The sequence below is a fragment of the Dermacentor andersoni genome, chromosome 6, assembly GCF_023375885.2.
Source record: "Dermacentor andersoni chromosome 6, qqDerAnde1_hic_scaffold, whole genome shotgun sequence".
NCBI classification, from domain to species: domain Eukaryota; kingdom Metazoa; phylum Arthropoda; class Arachnida; order Ixodida; family Ixodidae; genus Dermacentor; species Dermacentor andersoni.
In genome coordinates this window covers 20,450,928-20,467,631 of record NC_092819.1, presented here as the reverse complement: position 1 = coordinate 20,467,631, position 16,704 = coordinate 20,450,928, and the positions used below count along the sequence as shown (strand labels likewise).

The window sequence follows — 16,704 nt, the reverse complement described above, 5'->3', positions numbered from 1 at the left end:
AGGTTCGATTTCTCATTTCTGCTAACTGCAATGCAGGTTTGCCACTTAAAGAAGTTGCCCTCTGCCACTGCCTATGAGCTGAAGCAGAAGGACAATGGGACTGAGATCTTCAGCTTCGAAGCGGAACGAGCAATGCATGAAAAGGTTTGGTTGTGAACTTTTCTTTTCTTCTGGCTAGCACTCAGGAATAGTGCTTGCATAATTTTGAGCTTAATTAAACACTATTATCATTTCTGGGAGAACTCTTAAAACATCAATGTGTACTGCTGTTATTTAAGAAAGGGTGGCTTCATGGCATTTGGATGTGTACAAAATAAAGGAAGTTTAGTAAAAATTTTTGATTGATTATTAGTGGCACTTGGGTGTGCCAGAAAACCCATTGCAGTTATTGTCTGAGTGGGACGTAGTGGCCACTTTTATGGATTGGGATGTCACATCCCAAAGTGGACATATCATGGACAGTTTTTTCTAATTTAGGTTGTTCGAGAGACTCAAAAACCAGCTTCTCACTACATGAGCAAGTCATGCAGACTGCTGCAATGTTCTTCCCATTCCCAAGGTATAAAAGCATAAACCATGACAACTTTTCCTTACAGGTATCGAAAGTGGCTGGGCAAGTTCAAACTGTGTGTGCTGCAGCATTTGATGTCGAGTTTGAAGATGTGGAAGGAAAGTGCCCATCATTGGGTGGACCATTTTCAAGGCTGCACGCTTTGAAATCAGAACTCCAAAAAGGCAAGTGCAGTGCATGGATTTTCTGTACGCTTCTGCTTTTCCGTAGGAGCAGGTACTTCATGCTGTCTTTAGGCAGTGTTCTTAATGCAGAAATGTACAGCCTTTGTCAAAAATATGCGGGCTACTTTGTGCCTTCACTGTGTATACGGTTTGGCTGTGTGGTGCAGTTCCCGTGGTACTCATAACATTTGATACTTCTTGAGAGTGAGTACGAAAGTTTTTAGTACAAAAGCAAGAATGGAGCAGAAACGCAAACGGCGGCAGGCTGAGCACAAGTTGACTGAGCCCGACTATGGGAATGGGGTTACGCGCAAGTATATGGGAATAGCACCCATATGCTTGCGCATAACCCGTATTCACAAAGTGAAACTTCACTATAATTTTTCATTTCCGAGAGTGGCGGAACTTATGACACGCCGCTGGCAATCTCATAAACAACCTGTAGTCACCCTGGCAGTCCCAGCAAGGTAGCCTGTGTACTTGTGATAAGGCGTGTACAAGTGTTTGAGAGGAAGTGGGGGGGGGGGGGACATTATAAACAAGAGGCACAAAAATTCTTCACAGGCTGCTGTCTAAAAAAAACGACTTTCTATAGGGATGAGAAATCTGTCACTAGTTGTAATGCATATGCATTTGGTATAAACATTTTGTTCTGTACTAGCTAATATGATTAAAATTGAGCTGCTAGCCAGCAGTGTGATGTTCCCCTCATTTCTTTGCCAGCGCATTATGTGTCACAGGCTTACACCCACCTCACTCATTAACTACTTCGTCAAATGTAGCTGGGATAGTTATAATTCTGTTGTCCCCATTATTCAATTCTTAAAATATTTTTACCGCCTTGCCTTTGATTTAAAGTACGACTGTTTTCTTTTGTAACATTTGTAATATAGTTAAACCTCGATATAACAAAGTCGGTAAAATCGGCAATTTGCTTCGTTATATAGAAATTTCATTGTATTGAAGTTCGACATTTTATGCAAGTAAGTACAGTTGCCAATCGATTTTTCTTACATGGAAAGGCGCCAAAGAATTATCCGAATTATCGGGCAATCGAGAAAGGCAAATTTGAATGAGAAAACAATTTATTTTGATGAATTTTGGAGTCGGTGACGAATGATAAGTTTCATGCCCTGTCGACGATATCTTCACATCAGCGGTAAGAATTAAGCGAAGCCAGCCACACTTTTGCGCACACTCTGTCCTCGCGGCTGGTAGCATCGCCCGCACTGGGATGACGCTATCATGAAAAGTGCAGGCAGTGGGGAGCGAATGCTTTGTCCCTCGCTCCATCAGGTCACGGAAACTCGAGTTCACGCATCCTGCAATAGTAAATGCACAGGAAGACAGATTACATGATACCATGCTGTCTTGGCATGCCCACTCTTTGCACATGCGACAGATTACCTCTAAAGCGGGATTTCGCGACTGCTTATGCACTCAGCCACGCGCAGCCACGCCCAGCCGAGACACGCACCAAAAATCAAGATGCGCATGCCAACTTGCCCCACACTCTGGCCCCCCATCCCCCTCCTCCTCGCGCGTGCTTGATCGCATTACTGCAAGCTCGATCCTCTACCCCTCTTTCCCACTGCTCACGCAAGAGGGTGGCATTCATGAAACCACCGTCTTTGTTGTCTCACCCTCACACACTTTCACTCGAACCTAAAGCACACAGTGTGCGATAGGATCTCATTGCACTAGGTCTTTATACGGAACATGATGCCGCTCCAATTCAGCGGTGGTCGCTCTCGTCGATTTGAGAGGTGCCTTTACAAGCAGCCACTTGTAATTCAATCATTTGACCATCTGTGTCCACGGAAATTTCCATTTCTTGTCTCGGCATTCCTTTGCTGCGCCAGTGAAATTTCGTTGTATTGAAATCGCATACAAAACACTTCGTTATATTGAAGTTCTAGGTACATGGTGTTTTATGGACAAGAGGTTACGAAAAGTTAAATACTTCATTATATCAAGAATTTTGTTACACCAAAGTTCGTTATATCGAGGTTTAAATTTATAAGGTTCACAGGTCTCCTTACATGATTTCCTTGTTAGCTAACAGAAATTTGAATCAGTGCCAACCTGAAAGGTGAACAACTTCATGATATTATTATTGGTGCAAATAAGTGTTAATCAGTGCCTGTGCAGAACAATTTTGACTAAAAATTTCAGAATAAGTTGCCAAATTGCAATTGCCGTGTTCCTTAGGGGGGTAAACAAGAAACATTAAGAGCACAAAATAATGTGCGTATGTGCTATGCCATGCTTACAGCCATGTGCAGCCACCGCCCGGACGCGCGCCAGAAGTCAAGACACGCACCAACTTACCCCCCACTCGACCCCCACCCCCTCGTGCGTGCTTGATCGTGTTACTGGGAGCTCACCCCCTCCCCCTCTTTCCCTTTGCTCGCACGGGAAGGGGGCACTCATGAAGCCACCATATATTTTGTTTCACCCTCACACAATTTCACTCACACCTAAAGCACACAGTGGGCAGAGCACGATAGGATATTCTCGCACTTGGACTTCATACGGAACATGATGCGGCTCCACTGCGGTGGTCGTGCGTGTCATGCAGCGCATTTTTTGAAAGGTGCATTTGCAAGCAACCGCATGCAATTCAATCATTTGACCATTTGCATCTGCAGGAGTTCCCGTTTATTGTCTCCGTATTCCTTTGCGGCCGCAGTGAGATTTCATTATATTGAAATTATTGAAATTGCATACAACCACACTTCGCTATATTGAGGCTTTAAATACGTGTTGTTCTACAGACAAAAGGCTATGAAAAGTAAAATCTAGAATTTTATTATATTGAAGTTTGTTATATCGAGGTTTAACTGTAGATTGCAAATTATCATCTATGTACAAGTGTTTTCAATTTATATTTTTGGGGGGCTTGAAAGCTTGTGTGTCTGTAAGCATTATTGCTATTGCTGTTTTAATTTTCAACTTGTCAAATGCATCTATGTAAAGGATGTCCCCCTACAGTCATGAGCTGTGGGGCCTACTCCTTTCTACGTTTACATGTAACAAGAATATAGTAAAATAAAATGCTCAAAATATATATATTTTTAATCTAACAAGTTGGTCTAGTTGCAAAGTTGCCAGAATGCATCCTTAACCTAGCTTTGTCCAGAAGTAAAATGCATTCTTTTCCATACACCTTAAACTATGCAAACTGTTTCACAAACAGGGGTTGACATTATTTATTACCAAAGCAAGAAAAGGCACATGCTTTGGAGAATTATGGCGCGAGCGCAGAAATTATTCTAAATGAATTCACAATTAGTGGGAACCTTCACGTAGACTCGCTACAACTTACTGTACTATGTTTTTTTTATAATAATGAAACTCGCAGTGCTGAGGTCTTCTTTCTATCTTCTTCCAGAATCTCCTATTTCACCACCTCCTCAAACTCATGGTACAGTGATCAGCTGAGCACGCAGTGCACAAAATTGATCGCATGGGATGCAAAAAGGATTTTTTAAATAAATGGATTTTTTTTTTCAGTTTCAGCAACACCAACAGCAAGAACACCACCTGTTCGTGGCACCACTCGTAAGTGTACCATAGTGTCCTATGTCCTCCAAGTATAGAAAAATGTTTCAATAATTAATTTATTTTCGGTAATTTACTGAACTTTTAATCACCAAGGCACATCAAAAGCGTTGAGTCATTTTAGCACATGCTAAAGAGGATGAAGGCGAAAGCCTGCATGCTCACGAGACATTCAGTAAATGGCATTCTCATTCGAATGTGTTGTTACTTTCTACTACTTGTTTTCTCCCACCAAAGGTCGTGGGTTCGAATGCCTTAATTAACTCTACCTTAATTAACTGTGGCTTAAATAGCTTTGCCCTAGTTAACACCAAAGTTCCTGGGTTCGACTCATACCAAACGTTGGGGGTTCGAGTGCCTTAATTAACAATGTGTTAATTGTCTCTTAACTTGTCTGTGGTTAGCATGAAAGATGTGGGTTCGAGTGCCTTAATTAACTTTGCTGTAATTAACAACCAAGATGATGGGTTTGACTCCCGCCAAAGGTCGAGGGTTCAACTCCCAATGTTGGTGCCATTGAATTTTGGTACCATAACACCAGACGGTCCATTTTTCTTCCCATGAGCCATCTGAGGTTTTTGCCTTACCCCTCACCAGCTCTGGCCATTTTCAGCTGACAAGCTCAGAGCATACGATGCATGCAAACGATCGTGTTTGCAAAGTATTACATTGCTACGCACCGCGCAAAGGTCTGAAATTTCAATCCGAACACTGTTTTCCCTTTCCCTCACGGCGACCGTGCTCCAAGCTGGACAGTGATGTACGCGTGTCCTTGCGCCTACGTACTCATGTTCACAGTGTGACATCAATCGTCGAGACATGTGACTTCGAGAATTATTCAAGGCAACATCTGTTATTTGTGTGATCTGTTGCTTGAATTGACAAATTCAGGTTTAGAGGAATACATAATAAAACACACAAATGGAATGCCTGCATGCTTTTTGCTTTACTTCGCACCGAAGCAAGAGAGATGTACTTCCACTTCGATTGCTTGTTCCCACGGTCATGCAGTCACGTGCGCAGGTACCGAAACTATGCCATTTTCTACCGTGCTCCAGTGTGTGTTGATGCTCTGTGATCCACTTGTGTCTGTCTCAGTATTCGTGTAGCACTGAATTATACCACTAGTCATGTGTCCTCGTGCACAGCGCACAAAATCATGCGCTGTGTGAAACGAGACACTCACAACAGCTCACGCGTGATGCTGTCAGCAAAAGTGCACAGCGCGAAAAAAAGAAATAAAGCGAGGAGAAAAAAAGGTGAAGGCAAGGCCCGTGACGTATGCGTCATACGATCCTCGAAGTCCGGTGTGGGAGGAATGCAAGGAAGGAATTTTGCTTGCGGAGGCTAGACGGGGCGAGTGGGGAGAGTGTTTTGCTTGGCAGTGGAGCTTGCCTGCTGCAATCATGGGTTCACAGCACTGAAATAGTTATCTCGGATATTAATGAACCAATTCGGAAAAATTTTGTGGCAGAAAGCTCCTTAGAGGACGGGTAACAACATCCAACGCATAACCAAAATTTGCTATGGGGCCTGGTGAGGGGCCCTTTAATAAAAACAGCACACATACATATATCTGCAAAATAAGATAAACAAATAATGCACTGACATTGCAAAGAATTTAATATTTGTGCATGTGTTCATGCAGATGACAAATTTTGCTCTCTTGTCTTACACCACTGCACTATGCGCACACATTCATGCACAGCATTGACCGTTCTGAACTGTCCCATGCAATTAATATATCTTCACTTTATTTTTCAGGCACCCTCATCTGTCTTACCAATGAGGCAGTTGGTGTTGTGAAATATCTGACAAGAAATCTATGTGACTATGTCATCTATAGCTTTGTGAAGTACAATGATGCTGACCATAAGTTTGTGCCCAGAGATGGTTAGTATTTGAGTTGAGTTGGTTGTTTCAAGTGGCTTTGCTTCACCAGATAGGATTATATGCACATAAACTCTTTCCCTACCATGAGGAAAATAGGTGTTTCTTGTAGGTTACAGCAGATTTTTTTTTTCTGAAGGAAATACTGCACTCAATATTTTATATTATACATAAACAAAAAGCAGCATGAATGCACTTTTCACACATAAATGTTTTATTCATGAGATGTACGTCATAAAAAGATATAAATTGCCAGAATCAAGATTGTGGGATAAAATTCAACAAAGTTTGTAATGTCACACTTGTATTTACTGAGAAAAGTATGTAAAAAAAATTATGAGATATGCAAAATGTATTGCTGTTTAATTGTTTTTCATCGAGCAGTTATTCCACAACAAAAATTTAACTTCATACACTACAGTTGGGCGTATCGGGCTTCAACCGCTGATTTTCTGGGCTGGTTTGCATTGTCGTCGCCCTCAGAGTCAAAGTCCAACGAAAAGTCAGCATCCTGAGACTTGCTGCTGCTCAATCCATAGATAAGGTCAGCCACAGACGCAGCGGAATCACAGCATCTGCAATCTTTCGAAGCGCACGTGCCGCTCCCGGAGGCAGCCATTGTTGCTTTCTATTTTGACGATTGCAAAACTTCGGAGTGAGTTAAAAAATTACTGCCTGGCATGAAAAAATCCAACTGCTTAGAAAATAAAAATGTAGTTCTTCTTCGTGTCCAATGGCGCAGTGTGCCCATGAGCGGCATGTAAGGTCTCGAAAGTGACGTTTCAAACCATCGATAGCGGTTTAACTATGCCTTGGTACTAAAAGAGTTAATGTGGAAAAGGGAGGGGGTGGGAATACGTGTGTCATAGGCACATTGCATTGAAACACAAAAGATTTTCAATGTGAAATTGAGGCACTGGTGAAACTATTTTATTTTATTGCAATGTCATAAAATGGTGGCTGTCGTCTGCTAGCAGGCACAAAAATATGACTGCTGGCGCAGATCAGGGAAAGCTTCGACTGCTCAATGAAATTAGAAATAAAGGACTTGAAGAAGCATACTCAAGGGAGCCAAATCATTTCACTGAATTGTGCACAGCGAGTATTAAGAATAAGACAGTCAACAAACGACAAATACACTGTTATGTTTCTCTTTGATTCTGTGTTTATTGCTTTAACGGCACATTTTAGTTTCAGCAAGTCATACACTATATAACTTGTTGCACTTTTGAAAAACAGAACAGTTGTGAAGATACGTACAACCAATTACGTGCATAGGAGTTTAATCCTGGCTACGGTGGCCACATTTTGATCGGGCGAAATGCAAAAAATGCCTATGTACTGGGCATTGGGTGCACATTAAAGAACCTGAAATGGTCAGAATCATTCTGAAGTCCCCACTACATCTTGCCACATAATTATGTGGTGGTTTTGGCACATAAACCCTGGAATTTAATTAATGTGTGTGAGATTAGGAAATCACAACTTTGATTTTCATGGCCAGTTATGGGACCATTGCCTTTATGCTCATTAAAATGATTTATTGAAAATGAGAAGTGCAGACAGTTTCCACTAATTCGACCTCATCGAGATGTACAAAATCAATTTGTATACCAGATGGTAAGTTAAATGAGAGTTTGAAAATAGCAAAGAACATGACTTAGGCATTTACTGGAAGTATCCTGTGTTGGTGGTAAGCACTTCTGCTTAGAATCAGGCATTGTACAGACAGTCTTGAACTGCAATACATATGTTGCAAAGCATGATCATCATTGTCTTTGGAAGTAAAAGTGGATAGTGGAAATCCAGCTTCGCTGATAAGTTTAACGCAGTCTGCCATGATCACTCAACCATTGGCTGTGGCTCAAGAGGAACTTTCAGTACTCAAGTGCCTGCAAGAGAAGCTTGCTTGCAAATTTGTATGTCACTAGCCTAGGCATAGGTTCAATTCAAGGTTCACCGTAGCCCCTTCAGCTGCCACCCCCTTTGACTTTGTAACTCAAAGCTTTCCCACTGTCTGGGTGTGCCAATTTTCTCTCTCTCTCTCTCTCTCAGCACTTAGTGCAGGCCCCACAACTTGTACAGAAAATATTCTTGTTAGCACAGCTTTGTCAAGCACCACTACTGCTCATAATCCAACCTGCTGGTGATTCCTTCTAAATTCCATGCTTGAATTACAAAGTTCAAATTCATAATGTTTTATTTTTTCTCCATAGAAGTGTACAGAAGCTTGTTGGAGCACAGTCATTACCAATCAGCTCATTAACTGAAGTCAACATAACACAAATTTGCAGATGGGATGACTGCCCTTGCATGATTAGACTCGAGCAGAATTGAAGATTACAATTCGTATAAAGCACTGGTAAAGAAACAACATGAAGATGTATCTGTGCTTACTTCTAGCTGTCCACTTTCTATAATTGGGAACATTGAACATAACATTTTGCATGTTCTCTGTAAATAAATTATTACTGTAAATAGAAAATATTTTCTTTGTCTTCCTTTCCAGATAATGACTTTAAAAATTTTATTTCACATAACATTAACCGAGCACCTTATTTTATTGCTGAGGTGGACTCACTCAGCATTGATATGCTGCATGAAGCTGATATGGGCCAGTTTATGAAAAGCCTGGATGCATGGATTGATGAAAATAAACTGAAAGGAATTGCCCTGTTTTCTCAAGGTCACCAGAATGACCTGAACAATCTAATGACCATAGTCCAGGTAATTTTGTTATTTTTATTCATAACTTATATCAGTCTGAAAATGCAGCAAAGGGGAAAGTGCACCAAGAATTACATAAAACTAATAAAACCAGAAGGGAAAGGGGAGCAGAGAATTTACTGTAAAACCAAGAAAGGCAAATATTCATAACTAATGTTTACTAGGGCACGAATATTCATAACTGATCTATACAACTTCAAAAATGTTATGCATAATACAAATATATTGCATACAAAATTTTGGGTTGAGGGCTTCCACCTCCCCTCTCAAAATTTTGTTGTGCTGACATGCACGGCGACCAAGGCAACTATATGTACTAGAAATCATCCTAGGATATTCTCTAGAAAGCCGTTCCGCACTGCGGAAACAGTTTGCAACCTCTGTTTGCAACATGGCAGCAACATAAAGTTGCTGGACCTATCGCACTGCGAAAACACAAACTGTTTGCAAACGTGTTGCTGCTCCCTGCCAGAGACCTCCTCGTGCCTGGCCCAAATGCAGCACCTGCTGCATGTTCACCTGGACACAATGGTGGTCCTGTCCCTTGAACCCTTGAACCCTTGAACTCTGCACTCTCCTCACTTGCCTCATCGCTCAGTTTTTTTGCATTCTCTACTCCTCTAACGCATGGTTGAGGCCACCACCTCTGGTGAGACATAGTCCCTGTTCTAGTGAAGACATATACCACGCCTCTTTCTTTTTCGTCTCGCCAGTGTACGCTGCCTGCGGTATGCACATAATGCTCTGTGAACCAGGCCTTGGTCTTTCTTTTTATTTGGTAGGTCCTTCGGTTGCGGCATCAGATGCTCAAAGTAGACACTCGCTTGTGACCAATGGGTATTTCAACCTTTGCATTCCTTTCTTTCCCTATTCCCCAACCTAAAAACACTGTTACGGCGCAGCGCAAGGATGTGTTGCCACTTGTTAAAATTTCACTCTTGTTATTTTTCTTCATTTGAGGCATGCCCCTCCCTCCCCCCCTTACTCAAGGCATTAGTATTTGTCTGTAAAAGTCATGAGTGCTGGTTGGAAGGGTCAGTAAACAGGAAGGATTCACCACTGCTACATTACAATTGTGAATTTGTTTTACTGTATGTTTGCAGTAATATAAATCATAAGGTCGAACTGAAAAAAAGAAAAACAAGTTTCATCAATACTGGCAAAGAATAGCACAATAAGAAACAGACGAGAAAGAAACACAACCTGATACAATGACTTTTCATCAGTATGGAACACCAAATTGCTCAGCAATCAGTATTTCCAAATTTCATCAAGAGGAGGTATAAATTTATGAATGAACTACATAAATATGGGGAAATTTTCATGTACATAATAAAGACTGGTGATTAGTGAGAATCGCTACGTCATCGTAAGGTGCGCCTAGCTTCCACACTCATTACTTTGACAGCAGCAGAGTGAGTTAATTTTTGTTTGGCTTCAGGTTTTTACTACAGGACTGGTGGTGTGCGAACTGTGGCATGTAATCTAAGGTGTCGAAGACAGCACAAATTCACTTTGTATTACATAAATTACAACGTGAAACTTCTAGTCTTTAGCAAAGAAAGAAACCAGCATTTGATGTTTTACTTGGTTTGCTGCTTCTTTAGAAGCAGCTGAGGACATTGATGCTTCTGAACGATCAACAATGGTTATTTGTGCAGAGCAATAAATCAACCTTTCTTTCGCATCTGCACATGGCGTGTAGCCTTGCACTGGCTTAGAGCAGACAAAGAAGACAAAAGCATGCACTTTGTGCCTCATGAATTATTCTACCGCTCGAAGAACATTGTACTGTGCTTGGCTAAGCACCAAATGTGTGTTAAGCCATGGCATGTAACAAAAGCAGATTTCGCATGCTATTTATAGCCATGACTACCACTCACTGAGAAGGTGACAGCATTCATTAGTGACTGCAGTGCCATAGTTACAATAAGTCGTGCAGATAAACTCGTTGATATTCCTCCTTAAGGACATAGTTTTTCAGCGCTCCATGTTTATCTAATTAGCTTTAGTAATAAGTTGAATGGCCAAATTTGGAGTGTCACCAGAAGTGTTGATTCCATGAAGCTCCTAAAACAACTTTTCAGCTGTGGAACACAACTTGCATGGCTGCCTTCACAAGTGCAAGCGTCTCTGCTGAGGTGGCCGTAGTTACTAACATGCACCCATCGTATATCCCCATTCTCACACAGCGCTACTCGTCAGTCATAACAATCTGCTAGTAGGGTCCACCAATTGAGAGATAATAGTTATTGGAACAGTGATGCAAACAGTTTAGTACCGATTGTCACCTTATATACTTGAACTGTTTCACACTGAACCGGTAACCATTACTATTCTTTTAGGTTCAGGTACAATTCTGGTACAGGCACGTTTCAATAATATTGGTTTGTGTTCAGGTTAAATTCTGCCCAAAATTGTGGTTCAGGTTCAGATTGGTTTGACACCCTGATATAAATGCATATGAAATGATAGCACACATTGTATGTCCTTTTTAGTCTTTTTGAAGGTAGAAAAAGGTTTACTTCTTACCTAAAATGATTTAAATAAATCTTACTGGTATAATTAAATTATTGACTTTAAACTGGTTTAAACATCAGGAAACTAGTAAAAGCCAACTGTATCCACTTAGGAATTTGCTGAAGAGTTCTAACCTTTGTCGCCTTTAATTGTGCAGGATGTCTACACACATTTTCAGAACACTGATAAAAGCCTAAAACTGGTAGTCGGAGTCGACCATATTACCCCATTTGAGACGCGCATTCCTCGTGAATTCGCTGGGTGAGTACAAAAGTTGCATTTAGTCAGAAAAAAAGGCATGCTATAATGTCGGGGATTTCCAGGTACTGTGACTTCTTGATTTTGATGGCACATCCACGTGAGCCACCTGTAGTCTGTGCCGTGGACTTCCCATCTCGTGCATATGAGGAAGCAGACTACAAATTTGCTGTGAGTAATGCTTCTCTTTTTGTCATGCTTGGCATTTGTATTGAGATATGGCAACTATCAATGCTCTTCTGTGCTCAGGGCAGTGTCATAAGCAGCAGAAGACAAAATTCATCATTGTTACAATAAATGAATCTCCCATCTCAGAAAGCGTTTCATGGGAATCATTTGATAAGTGCTCCATGCCTAAGAATTCAGAGGAAAAAGGAATGAATCTAGCATGTAAATTATTTCTTCAAACTCTCGCAGCTATGTGATTTTGTTTAGAATATTCAGTGAAATGTAAATTTACTCTTTAATTAACCAATTTTGCTCATAAGCTCACCATAGCAAAACAATTGTAAAACAACCAGCTCATAGATGCCGATCATTGGAGAACTAAGGATGATCACCTATTTTGTTATGTCTCGCTTTAAGGAGTGTTGACACTGGACTTGTATTAAGAAAGTTTCATTATTAAGCAGAGTTGTATGCAAAATTGGATATGGCTGTATAGTGATAGTGAAAAAATACTGAACAGGAGGAGGGAAATAAGAACAGAGTTAAGAGGAGCTTAAGAAACATTATCTTTTATCTGCTCAGAGTCCACAGTTGAGAATGTGGAAAGTGTGGTTTCAGGAAACGTACAACATGGAGCACGCATTTTTCTGTTATACTCTCTAGCACATAGTGCATTATGCTGTGAAATGTTGGTTATTTATATGTTTGCATTTATTCTTAAGAGATAATTGCATCTAATTTCAAGCAAAACTGTGATAACATTGTACAATGGGGCCTCGTTTCTTACCATTTTTCTTAATTGAGAAATCTCTTCTTAAATTTGTATTTGAAATCCTTGCCATTTTTCTTCACATAAAATGTTTTATGTTCTAATCAGAGATATTAAGAGCTACCTAATATCTATTTGCATCATTGTCTAGGACAGGGTGGTTGTCCAGCCATTAATGGTAGCCATTGTGAACAGATATGTTAATCAAATGAATAAATCTTCTTAAATGAGAAAACATTTTCTCTGCAGATTATTGAGTAGGATTCTTAAAATAAATTCAAATTTCCTTTCTTCAGTTGGCAATTCTTGCGACTCATTCATTCGTTCAGGCTTCTTTTGAGATAGCTGTTGGCTTGTTTGCTCAGCTTTGTCTGACCACCCTAAAATGGAGGAACACACAACACATTCTTTAGGATGTGTTCTTGCTTACATAGCTTCATCATTTTATGTGACATATGAGGAAGGGTACATAAACTTCAATGCATTCTGCAGCTTTCAAGCATTCTGGGTACAACTTTTCATAGCTTTCCAGCTACATTGTATGCTTCAATAACCTATAGGAATCAGAAAATTATCAATAGAGAGTTCTTGCTGCTAGGAATCAGGATTTAACTTACGTGTGGTTGCAGATATTTTACTGTGCACAACAACCATTTGCAGTTCCAGCTGTGGTGGGAATCAAGGAGTCAAACCACTGCCTGCTTTTCTATCAATTTGGCTGTGCGATCATTTTTCATAGCCAAGAGAAGAGAGACAGAAATATGTATCAAAGAAACTCTGCAGAAATATGCTACGGTAACGTACCCACTTAGTGCTTTCACTGTTTCTAAAATTGTGTTGCCATGACATTTTGAAGCAGACATTTTGACACTGTTACACTGCACTAGGATATTTACTAGCAGTTTAAGTCCCATTTGATAAGAAGAAAAAGATCATAGAAAAAGAAAAAGTGCATAAATGCAGTTAAGATACACAACAGGATTTGTAAAACTTTGTCTCAGAAAACTCCACTAGTATTAAAAATATGCTGGGGAGCCATGGTGTGCTTTTCCCCTTATTTGTGGACTTGGAAATCATGCGTGGCCCTTCAGTCCTTGTTCTTTTGTCCTATGTTACTTTGTCCTGTGTCCTCCATTTGTGTCGTTATATACCCATGCACCATGGAAAGTCAACTAACCTTATCCATCACCTCTCAGTAAAATGCTACATGCAATCCTGGAATGATTTTACAAGACAACAATGAGTGATAGAAGGAAAAAAGAATAGGTGCAACATTTCAAGACAGGAAGTTGACATCATTGCTTATTTTAACGAATCAGTGCAGCTGATATTCTAGTTGAAATTAAGTTGATGTTGAGCAGCTTGTACAATGTGGGAAGCACATAACCATTCACATATTAGAGTAACAGGACGGGTGCCAAAGGAAAATAAATATGCTTTCATCTGTACATTGTGTGGATGTGAAAATTAAAAAAAAAATTCTGAAAGTTCAATCGAGTGCATGTTAGTGCAAAAAATACACCTAATTTATTTAAAAATAGAACACATGAGTTAATGACTCTAAAGCCCACTTTCAAGTTAGCTGGTTAAATGTTTCAAGTCTAGGCTATCTTAGGCTATGAGTCACAATGGTGTCATAGTTACGCCGCCACTTCTAGCGAAACTTTTTAATGGTTTTCTTGTCAATCAATTCCTAAATTGAGATTCAGAAAATGATACCTCGTGCAAGACAAGTGTGCCAACCAACCCTAACTCAGTGTTTCTTTCCCCAGTTGATGAAGAGAAGGTACATTCTACCATCGTAAACTTGCACAACACCAGTAGTTGTGATGCCAATAACATGCAGGTTAGGCCAATGAAGTTTCTTGTAGACTTAGTTGCACCTCCTTTGATGTACCTGTTCAACCTAGCTTTTTAAAACAGTGTATTTCTGAAAAAGATATGCAAATTGCAAAAGTGATATTTTTGAAAACTACCGACCTATCTCAGTTCTGCTGATATTTTCTAAAGTTTTCTAAAACCTGTTGCACTCAACACTGCATAATTTCCTATCGAAACATTTGATACTCGGAACTTTCCGACACAGTTTTCGCAAACACTGTTCTACCAAAACAACTTTATGAATGCAAATGAAATTAATCTTGCACAATATTTATAATAACGACCTAACACTAGAAGATCGCTGTTAGAGGCTGTCCTGCAGTGTACATAAAAATAAGCTGATGATGATGATGCTGACTAGGAATTCATATCGACTTCTCTAATGCCTCTGATTCACTTAGTCAAAAAAGTTCTTGGTAAATTATATTCTTACGGTGTGCACAGAATCGCTTTTAACCTCCTAAACTGCTATTTAAAGTACAGAAAGCAATACGTTTCCTTGAGTGAGTTCACTTCTGAATAACAAAGCATTAAGACAGGTGTACTTCAGGGAAGCCTTCTAGGGCTGCTTCTGTTTTGTGCTTAAATCAATTATCTGTACAGCGTTATTTCACGATTTCAAGTGTCTTATCATTTGTTACACTGATGACACAACACTGCTCATATCAAGCAGAGAAACAACAGAGATTGAGGTTTGTGAGCATGTTCTGCCTCACTTTTCTCCTTCGATAAAACAGAATTTTTTAACTATCAATTTGTAAAAGACAAAAACAGTCCTCTTTTGACTTCAAAGAAGAACTGCTGCTTTGCTTCACATTAAACATGGATCAGATACAATCGAAGTAATGGATTGTGTAAAGGTTTTAGGTGTGTACTTTTCTATTACCCTAACTTGGGATTAACATGTGGTTGAAGTGCACAAAAAATTTGGTCTGCGGAACAATGAAAAAAAAAAACTTAAAACAATTTATCGATTTTACAGAAGAAATCAATGAGGTTAATAACAAATGCTTCCTTAATTCTCAGATGCAAGAGGTGCTTGATTGCCATCGAATAATGAAAATTAATCACCTCTAACTGCTGCCTAGCGTAATCATACTCCATAGCTAATAGACACAATAACTTATTCTATGTCGACCTTTTAATTTTGAAGAAAAGGCAGTATATCTACAACATGCATTGTCCAGAAACGTGGATTATTCCTACACCAGTGAGCAAATATTACTTGCAATCAGTAACTTACACGCTTCTCCCCTTGTTAGAAGAAATTTTCAGAGAATGGTGCTGACCTCACCTAGCTACCACATAAAACATTATATGACACCTTTCTCTCATCAAATAAAATTACTGATTCTTCGTTATCATAATTACTTGTTAAGGTGTCTGTTGAAGTGTTTTTGCTTCTGTTAAAATGTGTGGTCTTGTCCGATCTTGTTGTGCAAAGAAAATTTCTTGTACGAATTAAGTGTTAGAATTATCTTGTCTGCATTTCACTATGCTTAGAAAACACCCTTAATGTTTTTTTGTTCCTCATAAAGCGAACAGTAATCTTGTACATACTTTGGTTTCTTGATATGCCATATGCTGTTGCTAATATATGGGCCGTCGCCTTGTCGTCAAGCTCCTTGTAAGAGTAGTTTTTAGCGGCTGCCCCATCCTTTTTGTAATGAAAGTAAAAATAGATTATGTGATCTGAAAAAAAGTGTTAATTTCATATGTTTTGCTGGTCCGAGCGATTATTCTTTGTTGGGCACAACTGAGGATATTTGCTCTTAAGCAAGGTTGGGGTAGATGAAAACAGCATGTTTGTTCTATCTAACGTATGAAATCTGGAAACATGGTAGGTTGTTCCAGAACCTGAGAAGTGCTGCCTTTGAACAAGTGGGCTTCTCATTTTGCATTTTTGGAATGGCTACAACATAGTGTTACTGCTGACCTCTCTGGCGTGAGCAACTGGTTGTGATCACAAATTCTTGGAAGCAGTTAAACCACTTACCAATGTTACTAACTTGGTCTAATGTTTATTCTTGTTGTAATACTGCATTCTTTGCCAAGACTTGCAATGCTACATTCGACCACCCACTAAAGAATAGGACTCTGACTGAAGTCAAGTACATGCCTGGAAAACATCAAGTTGTGTCATATGAAGGAACATCATCATTAGAACACATGGTAAGCTTTTTGTGCACTGC

The 16,704-nt window shown here is 39.8% G+C and overlaps 1 protein-coding gene across 1 annotated transcript in view; it reads left to right on the top strand.

Moving 5' to 3' along the window:
* LOC126521332 (uncharacterized) overlaps nt 1-16,704 on the top strand; it is a 77,396-nt gene that overhangs the window by 24,404 nt on the left and 36,288 nt on the right. Inside the window, exons 7-16 of the mRNA XM_072288616.1 lie at nt 37-144; nt 597-735; nt 4,130-4,162; nt 4,252-4,299; nt 6,064-6,192; nt 8,699-8,916; nt 11,594-11,697; nt 11,760-11,865; nt 13,292-13,426; nt 16,568-16,684. Of these exons, the coding sequence (XP_072144717.1) occupies nt 37-144; nt 597-735; nt 4,130-4,162; nt 4,252-4,299; nt 6,064-6,192; nt 8,699-8,916; nt 11,594-11,697; nt 11,760-11,865; nt 13,292-13,426; nt 16,568-16,684 (1,137 nt within the window). The remainder of the gene's footprint in view (nt 1-36; nt 145-596; nt 736-4,129; nt 4,163-4,251; nt 4,300-6,063; nt 6,193-8,698; nt 8,917-11,593; nt 11,698-11,759; nt 11,866-13,291; nt 13,427-16,567; nt 16,685-16,704) is intronic.